The sequence below is a fragment of the Danio rerio genome, chromosome 21 (genome assembly GCF_052040795.2).
Source record: "Danio rerio strain M-AB ecotype USA chromosome 21, GRCz13ab, whole genome shotgun sequence".
Classification (NCBI taxonomy): Eukaryota; Metazoa; Chordata; class Actinopteri; order Cypriniformes; family Danionidae; genus Danio; species Danio rerio.
Window position 1 is genome coordinate 33258312 of NC_141041.1, and position 20078 is coordinate 33278389.

Consider the following 20078-nt stretch of genomic DNA (forward strand, 5'->3'; position numbering starts at 1 on the left):
ATAGATAAATGTTATTAAAACTGCCAGTAAATAATCTTTCTTTCAATAAGTGTTCCACTGTATACACCTTCGGTTCAAAATGAATGATTTATTACTATTATTTTGGTTTTGATTTGATTTAGTTTGCTTGATAATAAGCAGTTGGAATATACGAGCTGTCACTTTAAGAGCCACACGGATATGATTTCCGGTGTAGTGCCGAAATCTGTGACCCGTCGAAAACTGTGACCAGGGGGCGCTGTTCAGTAAAAATTTCACTCGGGAACATGCTTGTCGCTCATGTATGCGACTGGAAACACGCAGACACTGAAATCAAGTGATCAGCATCGAGCGGTGCTGTAAAGGATTTTTTAAATGCTCGGATTCAGAATACAGGTTCATGGAAGAACTTCAATGTAGTCCTGATATTTTGACCATCCAAATTCTTGTAAAGAAGAAATAAAAAATGTATTCTGTCGCTGATGTTGTCTCCTGATAAACTCGTATTTGTAGGTTTCGTTATGATATAGTTTATCCATTCCAAAGTACTGACACATAACTGTGGATTAGTAACATTCCATCTAAATATTCTACTGTATATGCCAGATTAACGTTTAATAAATGTTTAATAAAGTCAGATAATCTTCTTTCTATTATAACATTTTGACCAGATATTAGACTAATATATATTTTATAAACTGTGTCTGGAATCTGAAATTAAGCTATTGAAATGCCATCCCTCTTTTATTTGTGTGATTAATAAAATAAATATTTGTATGTTAAGTATACAAATTAAACATCTCAATAAATTAGAATGTCATGAGTCATTTTAATAAGCATTATTATCATTCATATGAAAATAAGAAGGGCATATGGCTATTAATTTCAGCATTTGTAAATAAATATCTGGTCAACATAAGATATGACAAAGTTATTTTATTAAACATAATCACACTAATAAAAGTGAGATGGCATTTCTACAGCTGAATTTCCAACACAGTTTATACAATATATATTAGTCTAAAATCTTGTCAAAATGTTATACAAATAAAAAGAAGATTGCCTGACTCTATTAAATGTAAACATTGTAATCTGGCATATATTTAGATGACTCTGAATGTTACCTCAGATTTTGTGAAGCCGATCTACAGTTATGTGTCATTACTTTGGAATGCATAAACAATATCATAATGAAACCTACAAATACGAGTCTATCAGGAGACAACATCAGCGACAGAAAACCTTTTTTTATTTCTTCTTTACAAGAATTTGGATGGTCAAAATATCAGGACTACGTTCAAGTTCTTCCATAAGCCTTTATTCTGAATCCCAGCATTTAAAACATCCTTTACAGCAGTGGTCCCCAACCACCGAACAATTGGTACCGGGCCACATAAGAAATCATAAATTATTTCTGTATAAAATATTCCCCCCGCGACTTGGTTTCTTCCACTCACCCCCGCCATCTCACGTGAAATGGACTATGCCAAAATCCACCACGGAGCGGGAAGATAGTTTAAAGTTATAAAACGGGTATTATGGAGTCCAAATCAGCAGAACATTTAAGGATTGTGCATATATGTGTGCGTGCATCGCTAAGTAGATACCCGAAATCATTGCAATATGTATCTATATGGAGTTTCACATAATCATACTTAATAGGGCTGTAACATGCCAATGATTACATTTAATTCGGCTATACGGTTGTTTTATTGTTAATATGTTCGTCAGTTGAGATGTTTGGCACAGATGTTATGTATTTGATGCATATAAATCTTAATTGAAACATAATCATACCGCGATAGTGCAACTAGCGCATGCGCACTGAGTTGTTCATGATTAACCTGGATGCACAAACGCAGCAGCTGTGTTCACGTGAAGACAACCCCCCCTCCCCCCGGCCCACACCGGTCCGTTGTAAAATTGACAACCATTGACCGGTCCGCGGTGATAAAAAGGTTGGGGAACACTGCTTTACAGCACCGCTCGATGCTGATCGCTTGATTTCAGTGTCTGCGGGTTCACGGTCGCGTGCATGAGCGACAAGCATGTTCCCGAGTGAAATTTTTACTGAACAGCGCCCTCTGGTCACAGTTTTCGACGGGTCACAGATTTCAGCACAACGGCAAAACTCATATTCATCCAGACATCCACTATTAAACGTTAATTTATCACATAACAAGAGAGAGCTTATGTAAATAATCACTAAGCGCCGCATCTGCACACATTTTAGCGCGTATATTAACATTAAGGTGGAACTTGAACTAAAAGATGACTTTACATGTCTGTGTTCTGTTCCGTCTCGAGGCTCTCCATCGTGTTTTTAAAAACATAAATGAATCTAATGCACTTTGTTAACGTTACAATTATAAAAAGTTTGCATATCAAAATTAGTCACAGATATAAATCCATACGGTTAATTGTTTAACCTTGACAGATCAGGGTTAAGTTCACAGTTGAATTTAAACGTCCATGGACGTTAATAACTTACAAAGTTAGCAAAGTTTTTTTAACAAATTTAGATGAAGTGTTTTAAACAAAGAACAACAATCTTTGCACACTTACTTTTAAGAATGCTCTTCCACGGCTTGTTTGAGTCTCTTCCTCCACCGAAGTTCAATGCTTCCTGAAGTTTCTCCCGCACTTCTCCTGCACTGAGACGTTGACGTTACGTAAGCGCAGCCATCGCGTAACGAGGGCGTGGTTTAGCTCAGGAGAGAATATGCTATCGTTCTTCGGGAAACAATTTTTTTTGTGTGCGTAGTAATATATATATATATATATATATATATATATATATATATATATATATATATATATATATATATATATATATTGGAATATCAAAGTATGCATATCTTTTTGTACAGGGTACTCCGTAAACACGAGATGAAAATAATAAAAATATTAATAGCATTTTCACTCAGCATTTACTTTTTAATACAAACCAGGGGCGGAATGACCATCTGGCAATTCTGGCAAATGCCAGAAGTGCCGGACCATTTTTAAAATGTGAGCCGGTCAGTTTTTTTAAATTTATTTATTTTTATATGTATTGTTTTTACATGCAGGCAGCTTTTATGTCTTGTAAGATGTGAATATTATGAGGATGATGATGCCGATGATGATGATAATAGTAATAATAATAATAAATGTTAAGCATTGACCCAATCGGCAACAACTGCATGGTTTTGAAATGGGCCAACCCAATCAGAGGTAAACCGGACATAATCAAAAACCTGGCAAGAATGTTAAATAAAGCTATAAACAAGCTAATTGTCAAAGATGGACCATAAAAAATTAAAGGCAGTGCCAAAAAGCTCAGAGAAAACAAAAAAAGTCTCTAAAATCAAAATGCCAAATGCATAAAATTAAATGAAATAGTCTTGAAAGGGGGCAGCGCATGACGCAAGAAGATCGCTATTTCGAGCCTCGACTGGGTCAGTTGGTGTTTCTTTGTGGAGTTTGCATGTTCGCGTAGGTTTCCTCCTGGTTTCCCTCACAAGTCCAAACACATGTGCTATAGGTGAATTGGGTAGGCTTAATTGTCCCTAGTGCATGTTTGTGAATGTGTGTGCATAGAGGTTTCCAAGTGATGGGTTGCAGCTTGGAGGGCATCCGCTGCGTAAAACATATGCTGGATAAGTTGGCGGTTCATTCCGCTGTGATGACCCCAGATTAATAAGGGAACAAAGTCGAAAAAAAATGAATGAATGAAATGATTGCATATATAAATTTGTTATAAATCGGTTGTTTTTGTTACAGTCACATACATTAAATGTTTAGATATCTATTACGGTACTGCTTATATTATTTCACCATCTGTACAAAGTTGTGAATGTGCACGTCCGTGCATGGGAGTGTGTCAGTGTGGTAATAAGAGCTGGTGTGGCTACAGTGACAGGGCTGATTTTTAGTCCCAGTCCGCCCCTGATACAAACTATGAAAGGTTCTATGCTGCCATTGATTATTCTTTTTAAAACATTTAACATGTTTGAAACCTTTTCAATCAATAAAAGGTTATGCTACTTGTATGTTCATTGCATTTAAAAAGTCAGAGATTGACTTAACACAAAAAAACAAGTTGGCAGAAGCTTTTTTGGATGAACTAGCAAAGCGTTGCTCACAAAACTTATCTTTTTAACTTAATGAATAAAATCTTTGTTTAAGTTGATTGAATGTGTTAAATGTAGTTGTAAATAATTTTTTACAGATTTTTGCTGAACCAACAAAAAAAAACAAGCAATTTCAACATTTGTCAAGTTGTATTTTTTACAGTGTAAGAATGACAAAGGCTTCTGCAGTTGTAGGCACTGGGTATGAAGATCTACGCCATTTGAGTATTCCTGACCATGATACACGCCGCCGAGTAGACCATTGTGAAGCAGTCACAAAGAAAATGGAGGTTTTGGTGAAGCATTATTTCGAAGGGAATAAGGAAATGGAGTCTGGATGGAGTGACATTGAGTTATCTGAAGAGGTCAGTGTGGGCACAAGTTTTTCTAGAACATCTACATCCTCTCAAAGTAAGTCAAAATCTTCTAAGTTTTCAAGTTTATCTGCTGCCAAAAAAACAAGAAGCTGCTGCTGAGGTTGCGGCTAATGAAGCCATTTTAGAAGTCTTAAAGGAACAGAATCGTCAGTTTAAGGAACTTCAGAAGCTTGAAGCTGAAGATAAGAAGCGTATAGCTGAATAAGAAGCTGATGATTTGAAGCGCCGTGAAGAAGAGGCTAAGGTGAAAGCTCAGCATGAGGTGGAAAATGCAGCTAGACGTAAGTTGTTAGAAGATAAACGCCGCGAACTGGAACGTTTGGAGACAGTTAAGAAGTTAAATGCAGCTAAAGCACGTATGCAGATATATGAACAGAGTGAAGTTTCAGAAGATGATGAACTTTTGAGTGACTTGTCTCATGACTGTGAATTTAAAGAAATCCATGTGGATAAAAGACACCACAGACCTGATAATTTGTCAACAAAAAATGTCACTTTACAGCCAACAGTGACAACTCTACAAATAGATAATACTTCTCTTGTCAAGGCTTTGACTGAATCTATGAGTGTCAATCAACTTCCTGTGCCAGAACCAATGGTTTTTAATGGGGATCCACTTAAGTTCAATGATTGGAAAACGTCCTTTCAAATGTTAATAGAGAAGAAATCCATTCCTGCAGTGGAGAAGATTTTCTATCTACGGAGGTATGTAGGAGATTCTGTCAAAAAGGCTCTTGAAGGCCATTTTCTTCTTGGAACAGATTCGGCTTATTGTTCAGCTTGGAAGATTTTGGAAGAAAGATATGGAAATCCATTTCTTATAGCCAAATCATTTCGAGAGAAGCTTTATGCTTGGCCAAAGATTGGTCCCAAGGAAAGTTTGGAACTACAAGAGTTTGTAGATTTCCTTTGTAGTTGTGAGGCTGCCATTCCTCAAATTAAAGAACTTGAAGTGTTAAATGATTGTAATGAGAACCAAAAAATTCTTGCTAAGCTGCCTGATTTAACTTCAAGATGGAATAGAGAGGTGATGGAAACTGAAGAAAATACTAAAACATTTCCAAGTTTCAGCCAATTTGTTAAGTTCCTCACAAAGGAAGCCAAGATTGTGTGCAATCCTATAACATCACTTTATGCTCTGAAATCAAGCGATAAAGAAGGAACAAGGACGTTGAAGACTCGAAGCTCTGTGGGAAAGGTGTTGGCGACTAATTCTGGTGGAAACAACCTCGTCTTGGTGAGTTGTGTTTTTTGTCAAAAAAATGATCATAGTCTTCATAAATGTCATAAGTTCATGGAGAAGACAGTTGTTGAACGCTACAAGTTTGTCTATAAGAAGATGTTATGCTTTGAATGTTTGAAGCCTGGACATCAATCAAGGATTTGTCAAAACAGAAGTGTCTGTGACATTTGTGCAAAAAACCATCCTACCTGTCTTCATGAAGATTGTTCAAGGAGTGTTGGAAATCATGGGGTGACTGAAAGCTTTAAGAAGAGTACAGATCCTTATCAGCATAGACACAAAAGAGTTCTAAATGAGGCAACTTCGAACCAGGTAATGCAAGAAATTAATAATACCTGCACTTCTTCTATTATACCTGTATGGGTGTCTACAACATCTGAACCAGAGAAAGAGGTTCTAGTATATGCTCTCCTTGATACACAAAGTGATACAACCTTTATTCTTGAAGAGACTACACATGCACTGAATGTTAAGAAGGAAGCAGTTCAATTGAAACTTGCAACTATGGCTTCAAAGATTACAGTCGTTCCTTGTTTTAAAATGAAGGGTCTTCAAGTTAGAGGATTTTATTCGAAAACTAGGATTCCTCTGCCAACAACCTATTCAAGAGAGTTTGTTCCTGCCAGCAAAGATCACATTCCTACACCACAAACAGCAAGAGTATGGCCTCATCTTGAACATATTGCAGATGTCCTTGCTTCCCGACAAGGTTGTGATGTTGGCTTATTAATTGGATACAACTGTCCACAGGCTCTTCTTCCACGAGAGGTGGTGGCTGTTGAAGGAAATCAACCTTTTGCACAGAGGACCGATTTGGGATGGAGTGTAATTGGTCATGGTAATCCATGTGTTGACTCTGGCGATATTTATGGAACAAGTCATCAGATTATTGTGAGGCAAGTAATGCCAAGTATACCTGCTTCTGTCAATCTCAAAACGAAGGTGCACTATGTCTGTCGAACACAAATCAAAGAAGTGGTTTCTCCAATAGATGTCATCAGGGTGTTTGAATCTGATTTTTGTGAGCAAGAATCTGAGGATTGCTGTATGTCTCAAGAGGATCTTCGATTCCTAGGGAAAATGAAAGCAGGTACATCATTAAATAAGGCTGGACATTATGAGATGCCACTACCATTTAAAGGTGACAGGCCTAACTTGCCAAACAATAAAGTCTGTGCAGTATATCGTCTCAAATGTTTGGCAAGAAGATTTAAGAAGGATATGCAGTATTATAGTGATTATACTGCTTTCATGAATGAAATCATTGCCTGTGGAGATGCTGAGAAGGTTCCACCTGAAGAAGCTGAGAAATGTTCAGCATGGTACATTCCTCATCATGGAGTGTATCATCCAAAAAAAGCCTGGAAAAATTAGAGTTGTTTTTGATTGTTCTGCAAGGTTTCAAGGAACTTCTTTAAATGACCATCTTTTGACAGGCCCAGAATTGACAAATACTCTAGTGGGTGTCTTGTGTCGTTTCAGGAAAAATCCAGTTGCCATTATGTGTGACATAGAACGCATGTTTCATCAGTTTCATGTCAAAGCAGAGGACCGAGATTATCTTCAATTCTTATGGTGGGACAACGGCAATTTGGAAGCTCAACCCTCAGTGTATAAAATGAAAGTTCATTTATTTGGTGCAGCTTCTTCCCCAGGTTGTCCAAATTATGGTCTTAAACATCTTGCTGCTGAAGGAAAATGAATGTTCACTGAAGATGTTATTAGGTTCATCCAAAGGGAACTTTTACGTTGATGATGGATTAGTAAGTGTGCCAACTGAAGCTGAAGCATTTGCCCTTGTGACTGAAGCTAAGAAACTCTGTAGCACTGGGAAACTTCGACTTCACAAGTTCATTTCCAACAGTAAGAATGTTATCACTTTAATTCCTTAAGAGGATCTTGCTAAAGGATTAAAGGATTTGGATCTGGATCTGGGTGAGATGTATGTGGAGAGAGCACTTGGTGTTCAATGGTCAATTGCATCTGATGAATTCCAGTTTAGAGTCATTGTAAAGGAACATCCATTTACTCGCAGAGGAGTGTTGTCAACGATAGCATCTGTGTTTGATCTACTTGGATTTATGGCACCATTCATTTTGGTGGGCAAGAAGATCCTACAACAGCTGTGCTACAACAAGGCTAGTTGGGACGATTCATTGCCTGAAGACTTGCAATCTCGATGGGAACGTTGGCTTTTAGATCTGCTAAATGTAGCTGATGTGAAGATCCCACAATGTCATGTTCCACAGATAAGTAACAAAGCCATTCGTTTTGAACTCCATCATTTCTCTGACGCTAGCATCTCAGGATATGGGGAATGCTCCTATCTTCGAACAGTCAGTGCATCAGGTGAGGTTCATTGTTCTTTCGTCATGGGAAAGTCACGAGTTGCACCAACAAAAATAACTACTATTCCAAGACTAGAACTTTCAGCTGCAGTGGTCGCTGTACGGGTCAGTGATATGCTGAAGAAAGAATTGGACATTAAGGATTTACAGGAATGTTTCTGGATTGATTCTAAGGTAGTTCTGGGATACATCAACAATGATGCTAGGAGATTCCAAGTTTTTGTAGCTAATCGTGTTCAACGTATCAAGTTGAGTACTTAATCGAATCAATGGAAATACGTAGGCACTGAAGACAATCCTGCAGATTCTGCTTCTAGAGGTTTGATGGTTGAACAACTGGTGGCGTCAAGTTGGCTCAAGGGACCAAAATTCTTGTGGCAGAAAGATCTTCCCAGTGATGAAGTTAAGGTGGGAGATGTGATCACAAGTAATGATCCAGAGCTTCGAAAGGTTTAAGTTTTCAATATCCAAGCAAATAAAGAAAAATCATTGTTAGAACGTCTTCTCAAATTCTCGGACTGGGCAAGGATGGTGAAGGCCATTGCCAGACTTAAACGGTATGTAAGAGAAGCTAAAGGTTTTGAATCCAAATCTTCTGAACCTACTACTTTGGAGCAAAGGAAAGATGCTGAGCTCTTTATCATTCGGTTAGTTCAAGAAGCAACCTTTTCCCATGAAATAACGAGTCTCAAGAAGCAACTAGCATTTACATCTGATGCTCAAACCAAAAGCCAGTTGTACAAGTTAAGTCCTTTCCTGGATAATCAAGGCATACTCCGAGTTGGAGGTCGCTTGGCAAATGCAACTCTTCATTTAGACGTAAAATATCCTGCCATTCTTCCAAGGAAAAATCATTTCTCAGCATTACTAATCAAACATTATCACGAACGAGTACAACATTAAGGGCGAGGAATGACCGTGAATGAACTTCGGTCCAATGGTATATGGATTCTTGGATGCAGTAGTGCTGTTTCTTCTCACATATACAAATGCCTGAAATGTAGGAAATTTAGAAGGTGTGTAGAAGAACAGAAAATGGCTGATCTTCCTGAAGATCGTGTGCAGCCAACTCCACCTTTTCTATTGTGTGGAATGGATTGTTTTGGACCTTTTTATGTTACCGATGGTAGAAGGCAACTCAAACGCTATGGGTTATTGTTGACTTGTATGTGTTCCAGAGCCATACACATTGAAATGCTTGATGCTCTGTCTACTGATGCATTTATTAATGCTCTCCGCTCCTTTATAGCCATTCGTGGAACAGTTCGCCAAATTCGATGTGATCAGGGTACGAACTTTGTAGGGGCAAGCAGAGAATTTATGAGCACATTGAAAACAATGGATCAAGGGCAGATAAAGAAACTTGGCTGCGAGTTGATTATGAACATTCCATTAGCAAGTCATATGGGAGGTGTCTGGGAAAGACAGATACGTACCGTAAGAAATGTTTTGACTTCTGTTCTTGACCAGTGTCCTGGGGCACTTGACAGTACTTCCCTGCGAACTCTGTTGTATGAAGTTATGGCTATTGTGAATAGCAGGCCTTTGACTGTTGAGCATTTGAATGACCCTCTAGGTCCAGAACCTCTTACCCCAAATCACATCTTGACAATGAAGTCTATGATTGTGGAACCACCACCTGGAGAGTTTATCAAAGAAGATCTTTATCTCCGTAAACGATGGCGCAAAGTGCAGTATTTAGTCAACAACTTCTGGTCGCGCTGGAGAAAAGAGTATCTTTTAAATCTTCAGCAAAGACAGAAATGGAATAAGAATCGCAGGAATGTTAAAGTGAATGACATAGTTATCCTTAAAGATGATGTTTTACCACGTAACAAGTGGAAATTGGCAAAGGTGGTAGACGTGTACCAAGGAAAGGATGGCAAAGTGAGACAAGTCAAGTTGTTAATGAGTGACTCTTCGCTTGATGGAAAAGGTAAGCGATTGTCTAAACCAAGTTACCTTGAGCGTCCAATACAGAAGGTAGTCATTCTTCTTGAAGCTGATTGAAGACTCCTTGATTTCACACTATCACTCCATGGGTTGCATTAATTTTCATAATTGTGTTTAAGTGTGATTTATAAAAAACGAAAAAATCACAAGTGATTTGGTGGGAGTGTAGCAGATGTCATGTGTGTTTAAGATCTTATGCCAGTTCACCTAGGAACTAATTAAGGCGGAGCTAATTTCAGGGGGAACTATAAAAATGATGCACCACTGTGAGTAGAGAGACAAATGCATTCACTTCCAAGCATGCAACAAGCTAAGGAATGCTTATGCTTTTCTTGAGTTTCTCCCTTCCGTAACCAGCCAATGAGGTATGTTTGTTTTGTATGATTTGTTGGTTTTGTTTGATTTGAAGTGTGGTGTTGTTGTTGTTGTTGTTGTTTGTTTGGTGTGTGCATTTAACTTTTTGTTTATGAGCTGTGCTATTTATAAAGTTAAATTGTATTAGTTAAGATTATGTGATCCATTGTTATGTGTGACCTTAATGTGGTGATTTGGATTAATTTGATATGGAAATGCACTTTTGTAATTCATTGTTGTATGTTTTTTAGTTCTTACGTCTGGTACACCCCTGATGTCTTGTGGTTTGCTCTATGTTGAGAACTGAAGACTTGCTATGAAAATAAACCAGTCAGTAGAAAACAGTCCCTTATTGTGGTGGGCATATCCCTTATTTTTACAGCCCAATGTTGACAGGTATGACCCGACTATCCGAATGTGGCAGCAGAAATGGAGACTCATCAGACCAGGCAACATTTCTCTAATTTCTATTGTCCAGTTTTGGTGATCCTGTGTAAATTGTAGCCTCAGTTTCCTGTTCTTAGCTGACAGGAGTGGCACCTGGTGTGGTCTTCTGCTGCTGTAGAACATCCGCCTCAAAGTTGGACGTGTTGTGCATTCAGAGTTGCTCTTCTGCAGACCTCGGTTTAACAAGTGCTTATTTGAGTTACTGTTGCCTTTCTATCAGCTGGAACCAGTCTGGCCATTCTCCTCTGACCTCTGGCATCAACAAGGCATTTGCGCCCACAGAACTGCCGCTCGCTGGATATTTCCTCTTGTTCGGACCATTCTCTGTAAACCCCAGAGATGTTTGTGAGTGAAAATCCCAGTATATCAGCAGTTTCTGAAATACTCAGAGCAGCCCGTCTGGCACCACCAACCATGCCACGTTCAAAGCCATTTAAATCCCCTTTCTTCTCCACTTTGATGCTCGCTTTGAACTGCAGCAGATCGTCTTGACCATGTCTACATGCCTAAATGCATTGAGTTGCTGCCATGTGATTATAAATTTACACTAACAAGCAGCTGGACAGATGTACCTAATAAAGTGGCCGGTGAGTGTATATTGAAAAAACATGTTTGATGTTTATGGAGTGTTAAACTTCAAATATGAAGGTCATGTGACGTGTTTTGTTTTTGCTGTCTTACGAATTCCCGAAAACCTGTTTTAAGATGATGATGTGTATATGTGTGTGTGTGTGTGTGTGTGTGTGTGTGTGTGTATGTGTGTGTGTGTGTGTGTGTGTGTGTGTGGTACCTGCAGGAAGCAGCAGATCTGTTTGGTGAGCTCCAGCTGACTGTCCTCTCCCTGATGCAGAGCTCTGCTGATGGCCACGCTCAGCCACTCGCAGACACTTTGAGCGTTTCCCTGATTTCCAACCGCACAGAGTTACAGCTGATCCGGCCATCTATACACACACACACAGGAGAGTCAGCAGACAGATTATGAGAAATGACTTCATCTTTCACTCATTCATTCATTTTTCATTCGGCTTAGGCCCCATTTACACTAATGCGTTTTAGTTTGAAAACGGTGTTTTAGATCAAATACAATGTGTCCACACTAGCGTTTCACCTAGCGTTTCTGAACATATCTCCGTCCACACTATGCCACCAAAAACGTATTTCACGTGACCATTCGCGCACTCTGGGCTCCGTTTTCGGCACTCGAAAGCTCCGGCATCGTGTGGACGGATGGCGTAACCGTAGCAAAACTTATGCGTTTTCAAACTAAAACGCATTAGTGTAAACGGGGCCTTAGTCTCTTTATTCATCAGGGGTCACCACAGCAGAATAAACCAGCAACTATTCCAGCATATGTTTTACGCAGTGGATGCCCTTCCAGCCGCAACCCAGTACTGTGAAGTACCCATCACATGCACACTCATACACTACAGCCAATTTAGTTAATCGATTCCCCTATAGCGCATGTGTTTGGACAGTGAGGGAAACCGGAGCACACAGAGGAAACCCACGCCAACACGGGGAGAACATGCAAACTCCACACAGAAACGCCAACTGACCCAGCCGGGTGACAGTGCTAACTATTAAGCCACCATGTCGCCGACTTCATCTTTTGTTAACAAAAAAAAAATTCTGATGTATTTATTAGACATGATGAAATTATAGTTTTGTAATATTATATTTTATAATAATAAATTTATATAATAATTTAATTTTATTCATTCATTTTCTTGTCGGCTTAGTCCCTTTATTAATCTGGGGTAGCCACAGCGGAATGAACCGCCAACTTATCCAGCACGTTTTTACGCAGCGAATGCCCTTCCAGCCACAACCCATCTCTGGGAAAAATCCACAAACACTCATTCACACACACTTATACACTATGGACAATTTAGCCAACCCAATTAACCTGTACTGCATGTTTTTGGACTGTAGGGGAAACCGGAGCACCCGGAGGAAACCCATGCGAACGCAGGGAGAACAAGCAAACTCCACACAGACACGCCAACTGAGCCGAGGATCAAACCAGCGACCTTCTTGCTGTGAGGCGATAGCACTACCTACTGCGCCTTGTACTATCATAACTTTTAAAACCAACAGTATTTGTTAATATTATTTACTATTTCATGGACCTGAGCTAATGTGGACTAAAAACAAAATAACTCCTTTTAAAATGATTAATAAATAATTTTACAATATTTTGTATGTGAAGCATATCATGCAAACAAAGATACATAAATACAGTACAAAAAGTCCTTACTGTTAATGCTGCATACACTTGAAGTCAGAATTATTACCCCCCTGAATTATTAGCCACCCTGTTTATTTTTCCCCTAATTTCTGTTTAACGGAGAAAAATATCTCAACACATTTATGAACATACTAGTTTTAATAAATTATTTCGAATAACTGATTTATTTAATCTTTGCTGTGATGACAGTAAATAATAATTGAATAGCTATTTATCAAGACACTAGTATTCAGCTTAAAGTGACATAGTTAAAGGCTTAACTAGGTTAATTAGGTTAACTAGGCAGCTTAGAGTAAATAGTCAAGTTATTGTATAACAATGATTTGTTCTGTAGACTATCAAAAAAATAGCTTAAAGGGGATAATAATATTGACCTTAAAATGGGTTTAAGAAAATTAAAAACGGCTTTTATTCTAGCCTAAATAAAACAAATGCGACTTTCTCCAGAAGAAAAAATATATTATCAGACATACTTTAAAAATTTCCTTGCTCTGTTCAACATCATTTGTGAAATATTTAAAAAATTAAAACAAAATAAAAAGGGGGGCAAAATAATTCTGACTTTAACTGTGAGTAATGTTAAGAAATAGGATTTAACAAATTAGAATTATGCATTAGAATTATACATTGTACATTAAAAGTAACCTCAAAAACATTCTAATCCGTCAAGTGAACAAACTAATGTGAACTTATGGGAGCTTATTGTAGAGTGCTTAAAAACACAAATGCTTCAACAACTTGTTGTTATCAAGGAAACTTACGACAAATATTTAAATAATGCTTCAATTTCAAATAAAAGAAAACTTTTTCCCTCAAACATGACATTTAGCATCTTAATAAACACTAATATATAGTGTAAAACAAAAGAATTGTTCTTTGCTATTTAATGATAGTTAATGCATTAACTAATGGGACCTTATAGTGAAGAGCTAAAATATGCTTAAACACTTTTAAAAAAGCTTAATTTCCAAATATGTGTATTTACATCATTTTTGCTCATTAGTAAATATTAATAAATTCTCAAAAAGTATTTTAAAATCTTGTCACTTTATTCTTATAAATCTTCTAACATTGCTGTTATGCATGTAAAATAGTGCTCATCAACATATTGGTATGACATCACCTGGCAGAGGCGGAGTCAGCAGCTGATTAGACAGGAGCTGCAGATATTCAAGTGTGATGTCACGCACTGCAGGGATGTGGAAGAGGTGTGTGAATGTGTGAGGACTCTTGGGGGCAAAGATGTTGAGGAGGGCCATGCGGCAGTACAGACGCGCCAGAGCACTTTCACAGCGCAGCAGCTCCCTGAAACACACACACACACACACACACACTAAGTGAAGTTTCTTAAACTAATTTCGAGAGGAGCATGTGATATGATTGATCGCGGCTGGTCTCTCTGTAATCATTGGTAAGGCAATCGGATTATTTCAAACTCACTTTAAATACTAAATACACTTGTCCTATTATGCAGTTTCCACAATTTTCATTGCACACTCATTTATTTTGCTCTCTGTTCTGCTGTCATTTATTGCTCATCTAGAATCTTTGCTTGCAGGTTGAAATGTTTTGCTTGTGACTTTGTGTAACGAGGAGACTGACACGGAGGGATCCATTATGCAGTATTTATTGATCAAAATCTTACTCAAACACACAATATGCACCTGGGTGCACACACACATCCACAGTAGTAGTTATGGTTTCAGGAATGACGGTGAACAGACACAGAGTGAGTTACCAGGCATGGATAGAAGGCAAGAGGCGTGATTCAGAGTCCGTGAAGCAGGCTTGGGTCGAGGGCAGGCAGCGAGAATCAGAGTCTGTATATCAGGCGAGGGTCGTGGGCAGGCAGAAGGCGAAGCAGAGTCAGAAACAGGCTGGAGTCGTACACAAGAGATCAGGCTGGATATAACGCTCAGTAATGCTGGCCGGGGCTGAACAAGACTTCGCACTGACTGAGTGTTTGAGTGCGGCTTAAAAGAGGTACGTGGGTCGTTAGCTAGATTCAGATCAGGTGTATGCACAATCAGCGTAAATGGATGATGTAATGCTAGAAGTCCAGAGATGGTGGCCTCTGCTGGCCAGCGAGGGGAATGACCGGGACTGAGTCGGTGACAGAGCCCCCCCCCCCAACGAACGGCTCCTGAAGTGAGAAGACTCTCGACGCCGGGGTCTTCCACGGGGGTGAGGGGCCGGCATATCCGGGTGTAGCAAGTGGAAATCATCCAACAAAGTTGAGTCAAGAATATCCTTACGGTTGATCCAAGATCTTTCTTCCGGACCGTACCCCTCCCGGTCGATGAGGTATTGTAACTGACCACCCCGGCGTCTGGATCTCAGGATCTCGTGGATCTGATAGGCTTCTTCTCCGTCGATCATGAGAGGCGGGGGACCCTGTTCACCGGCTGCCACCTCCCTATCCGCCTCGGCTGGACCAACAGCAGGCTTGAGCAGAGAGACATGGAAAGTGGGGGAAATACGATAATGATTAGGGAGTGTCAGTCGAAAGGAAACAGGAGTTATTTGTTTATCTATTTGGAACGGACCCACGTACCTGGGACTGAGCTTCTTGCAGGGTAGTTTAAGGCGGAGGTCTCGAGCAGATAGCCAAACCCATTGTCCTGGAGAATATGTGGGACCAGGACAACGGTGACGGTCGGCTTGTTCCTTGACCCTTCGAATGGCGTGTGCAAGATGGGTGTGAGCTGCATTCCATACCTCCTCGCACTTCTTGAACCAGGTGTCGACAGCTGGGAGTTCTGTGTTCTCACCTGACCAGGGGAATAGAGGAGGTTGAAAACCAAGTACGCATTGGAAGGGAGTCAGACCTGTAGATGCCTTTATCAGGGAGTTTTGGGCATACTCAGCCCACATGAGAAACTTATTCCACTCTGTTTGATTTGAATGACAATAGGTGCGTAGGAAGCGACCAATCTCCTGGTTGAGGCGTTCTGTTTGTCCGTTGGACTGAGGGTGATAGCCTGAGGTCAAACTGACATTTACCTGGAGGTTCTTAAAGAAGGCAGACCATAATCGGGATGTGAACTGGGAACCTCGGTCGGAAACGATGTCTTCGGGAAGACCATAATAACGAAATACATATTCACATAGTAGTTCTGCTGTTTCTAGGGCTGTGGGTAACTTGGGTATGGTGATGAGTCGATAGGCTTTTGAGAATCGGTCCACAACAGTGAGTATGGTGGTGTTACCCTGTGATTGGGGTAAGTCAGTGACGAAGTCGATGGCTATGTGTGACCAAGAACGACGTGGAATCTCTAAGGGTTGAAGTAGACCAGCTGGACGATGACGTGAGTGTTTGGCCATTTGACAAGGGGCACACTTGTTAAGGAAGTTGATGACGTCTTTATTAATGGATGGCCACCAATAGCGGGATTGAATCAGTTGGACTGTTGCAGTACTGCCTGGATGACCGGAACTGGGGTGAGTATGCACTTCAGCAATCAGTTTATCACGGAGCAATGAGGGGGCAAAGATCTTGTTCTCGGGACATGCCTGCGGAGTGGGGTTTTATTCAGAAGCCTGTATGATCTCATGTTCGATATCCCATCGAATAGGTGCAATAATTAGAGGGTCTTTTAGAATGGGTTCGACATCCTCTGTCAAAGTTTCCTCGTCCGAGAGGCGAGAGAGAGCATCCGCCTTGACGTTCTTTGAACCTGGGATGTAGGTGACTTGGAAGTCAAAACGAGAAAGAAAAGCGCCAATCTTGCCTGTCTGGGGTTTAAGCGCTTACAGGAGCGAATGTACTCTAAATTCTTATGATCGGTGATGACGGTAAATGGGTGTTTGGCGCCCTCAAGCCAGTGTCTCCATTCTTCTAGAGCAGCCTTCATGGCGAGGAGTTCGCGGTTACCCACGTCATAATTAGCTAGATTCAGATCAGGTATATGGACAATCAGCGTAAATGGATGATGTAATGCTAGAAGTCCGGAGATGGTAGCCTCTGCTGGCCAGCGAGTGGAATGACCGGGACCGAGTCGGTGACAGTTTGAAAGTTTTGAACCCATGTACACTGAGGTAAATTTTGTGTCTTTATTATTCAAACAAACATGAAGTTTTTGACCAAAATTAGGTACAATGCAATTAAAAATTAAAGATTTCAAATAATAAAAAAATATTAAAATAAAAAATTCACACTGCAAAAAATTAACTATTGCCATTTTATGCAGTTACCACCAGATTAATTCATTGTGTGCTCATTAGTTCTAATTTTGCTAAAATCTTTGCTTGCGAGTTGAAAAGTTTTACGAGTTGAAAACTGCAGCTCAGTGGGCGGCATCTTCTAAAAAACCTTATTTTATTGGCCAATCTTGATTGTGGTCACAGGTTGGCCATTACGTTTTCTCGCGATTGGACCGGAGTCACCGGCAGTGTTGCCAACTTATTGACTTTGCCAAAATATTTTATTATCATTGACATAAGTTTTTTAATTAAAGGTATTTTTTATTTGAAATCTTTTATTTTTTAATTACTTCGTAATAAATTTTTCTTTAAAACTAAATATTTTTGATTGAACTGAAAAAAGAGACAAATCTATTTCCATAGCTAAGCCGAAGGAAAATGAATAAATAAATAATGCAATAGTAAATGATGAACAATGATTAATAAATACTTTACAAGACTTTTCATCCTTGGTCGACATTACTAAATACATTAAAAAGTGGACCATAATTCTAAAGTGTTACCGGATTAACAATAATTAAGATTATATTTGAACGCCTGTTATTTGAAAACTGACCTTTGGCCTCGCACAGAAGCGTGGCGATGCTGTTCTGGTAGGTCTGTGTGAGTCTCAGCTCCACTAAAGGCAGAAAGAAGTTCTCAAGTTTGCTGTTTAGAGACTGTAGCAGAGCAAAGCGCAGACGCAAACTCTCCACTGGGACACCTGTGGGGACACGATCACATTCACTGCACATCCACCTTTTTTCTTTTTTAAATGTTTCCCTAATTATGTTTAACAGATTCAGGAATTTTTTTATTTTTTTATATATTTTTTTCAATAATATTTTTTCTTCTGGAGAAAGTCTGATTTGTTTTGTTTTGGCTAGAATAAAAGTATTTTAAGGTCAATATTATTAGCCCCCTTAAGCTATATTTGGTTTGGATTGTGAACAGACCACTGTTATACAATGAGTTACAAAATTATAACTTAAACCTAATTACCCTAGTTTAGCCTTTGAACGTCACTTTAAGCTAATTACTAGAGTCTTGAATATCTAGTCTAATCTTATGTGCTGGCATTATGGCAAAGAGAAAAGAAATATGTTATTAAAAATGAGTTATTAAAACTATTATGATTAGAAATGTGTTGGAATAATCTTCTCTCTGTTAAACAGAAATTGCAGGAAAGATATACAGGGGGGTTAATAACTCTGACTTCAGCTGTATAAAATAATAATAATAATAATAATAGACAGCCCTTGACAGGCTTTTGCATCTGAACTCTTCATCTGTGAACAAGATAACACAGAGATGGACTTGCTTAACAGACACGCAACCTCAGGATCGGCGCCATTTTTGCTGGCGACCAGGTAAACCTCATGTGGATGCAGATGGGCAGGAGTGATGGCCAGGTGACGGCTGAGACGGTTCACAAACTGCACCAATGCAAAGTCCATCTCAAAGCTCCATTTTCTGCTGGCTTTTTGAGCATGTCGGGAATCAATGCATGTGCATCTGGAGGGGAAAAAAAGTATTTTTAGGTTTTTACAAACTAGTGTACATTTGTCCAGCTGTGGGGTTTTGGAGACATCTGCATCACCATATGGGGCATAAGAACAGGACGTGTGTTTGGTTATAACTGACCACACTTCATTATTACTGTTCATTTATTCCTTTGCTGGAGATTAGAACTAAATTAGAAATAGTTTTAAAGCAAATCTTTGCGCTTAAACTAAATTAAATATGTCGGCTAATGGATGTGTTCAGTGGAGTGAGTTTCCACCATTTCCTTACTGCATTAAAGTAAAGGAGTAAAGAGTAAAAGTAAAGTAAAGAGGCTAAATGGAGGAGGCTGGTTCTTTATCCTCGCGCTGCAGATGCTCTGTTTAACTGTTTTTATTAGTAAAGCGTTCAGTTTTTACACTAACAAAGTCCGGCATGTAAATAGCAAATGCACCATATCCATATATATATATATATATAAAAAGAAAAAGAAAAAAAAAAGCTGATTATGGCATAATTGGTATCAACACTCTCAGGACCACTAGGAAATACATTAAGACCTGATGATACTTTTTTTTGTTATTTAAGTTATATAATTAGTTATTTTTATTTATTATTAGAATTGAATTGAATTTGATTTGACCTCCACCTTTTTTAACAGGAACAAAATAATTCACAAATACAATTATTCCTTCATTCATTCATTATTCTTTTCGGGTTAGTCCCTCTATTAATCAGAGGTCGGCACAGTGGAATGAACCGTCAACTTATCCAGCATATGTTTTATGCCGTGGATGGCCTTCCAGCTGCAACCCTATTCACAATCAAGTAACATATCAAATAAAACATCCTCGTCCACTATGCAAACTAATTATTCTCATCAAACAATCATCTTTTCATAGCTTTTCTGAACCTCCTTAAGTCTTTTATTTCCTTGACCGATTTTGGTAATTTGTTCCACATGATTGCACTTGTATATAAAAACGTATTTTTCCCCACTACACTTCTGAATTTAAATAAACAAATATTAAAATCTAAACCCCTAGTACTGTATGAATGCTGTTGCCTCACCATTTGAAAACAGTTCACCAAATAACTAGGAACCACATTATTAAACATTTTACGTACCATTCCCAGTTTTAAAAAACATTAGTGCTGTCAATCGATAAAAAAAACAACTAATTAATCACACTTTTTGTTTTGCAATTAATCACACAAACATATTGTCTTCTTTTAAGAAATAATATGCCAAAATGAAGTGAGTGTTTAATCTTGTTTTTCGATTTGTGATAAGGTTATTTTGCTTACCCCATTGGCAGATTATTTTGC

At 38.9% G+C, this 20078-nt stretch overlaps 2 protein-coding genes across 7 annotated transcripts in view; both read right to left on the reverse strand.

Annotated features, from left to right (window-relative positions):
* Nucleotides 1-20078, reverse strand: part of timd4 (T cell immunoglobulin and mucin domain containing 4) — a 1098921-nt gene that overhangs the window by 224304 nt on the left and 854539 nt on the right. The gene's annotated exons all lie outside the window — the stretch shown is intronic.
* Nucleotides 1-20078, reverse strand: part of LOC147838868 (putative E3 ubiquitin-protein ligase HECTD4) — a 123236-nt gene that overhangs the window by 29753 nt on the left and 73405 nt on the right. The window contains exons 11-14 of one of the 6 annotated variants that reach the window (XM_087301583.1): nt 18568-18761; nt 17824-17970; nt 14188-14369; nt 11607-11757 (exon numbers count right to left, since the gene is read on the reverse strand). In XM_087301583.1, coding sequence (XP_087157709.1) covers nt 14203-14369; nt 17824-17970; nt 18568-18761 — 508 coding nt within the window. In that variant the 3' untranslated portion in view covers nt 11607-11757; nt 14188-14202. Of the gene's footprint in view, nt 1-11606; nt 11758-13802; nt 14370-17823; nt 17971-18567; nt 18762-20078 lie in introns of those variants that run through there. The other 5 variants (XM_087301584.1, XM_087301589.1, XM_087301585.1 and 2 more) reach the window with 5 other exon arrangements.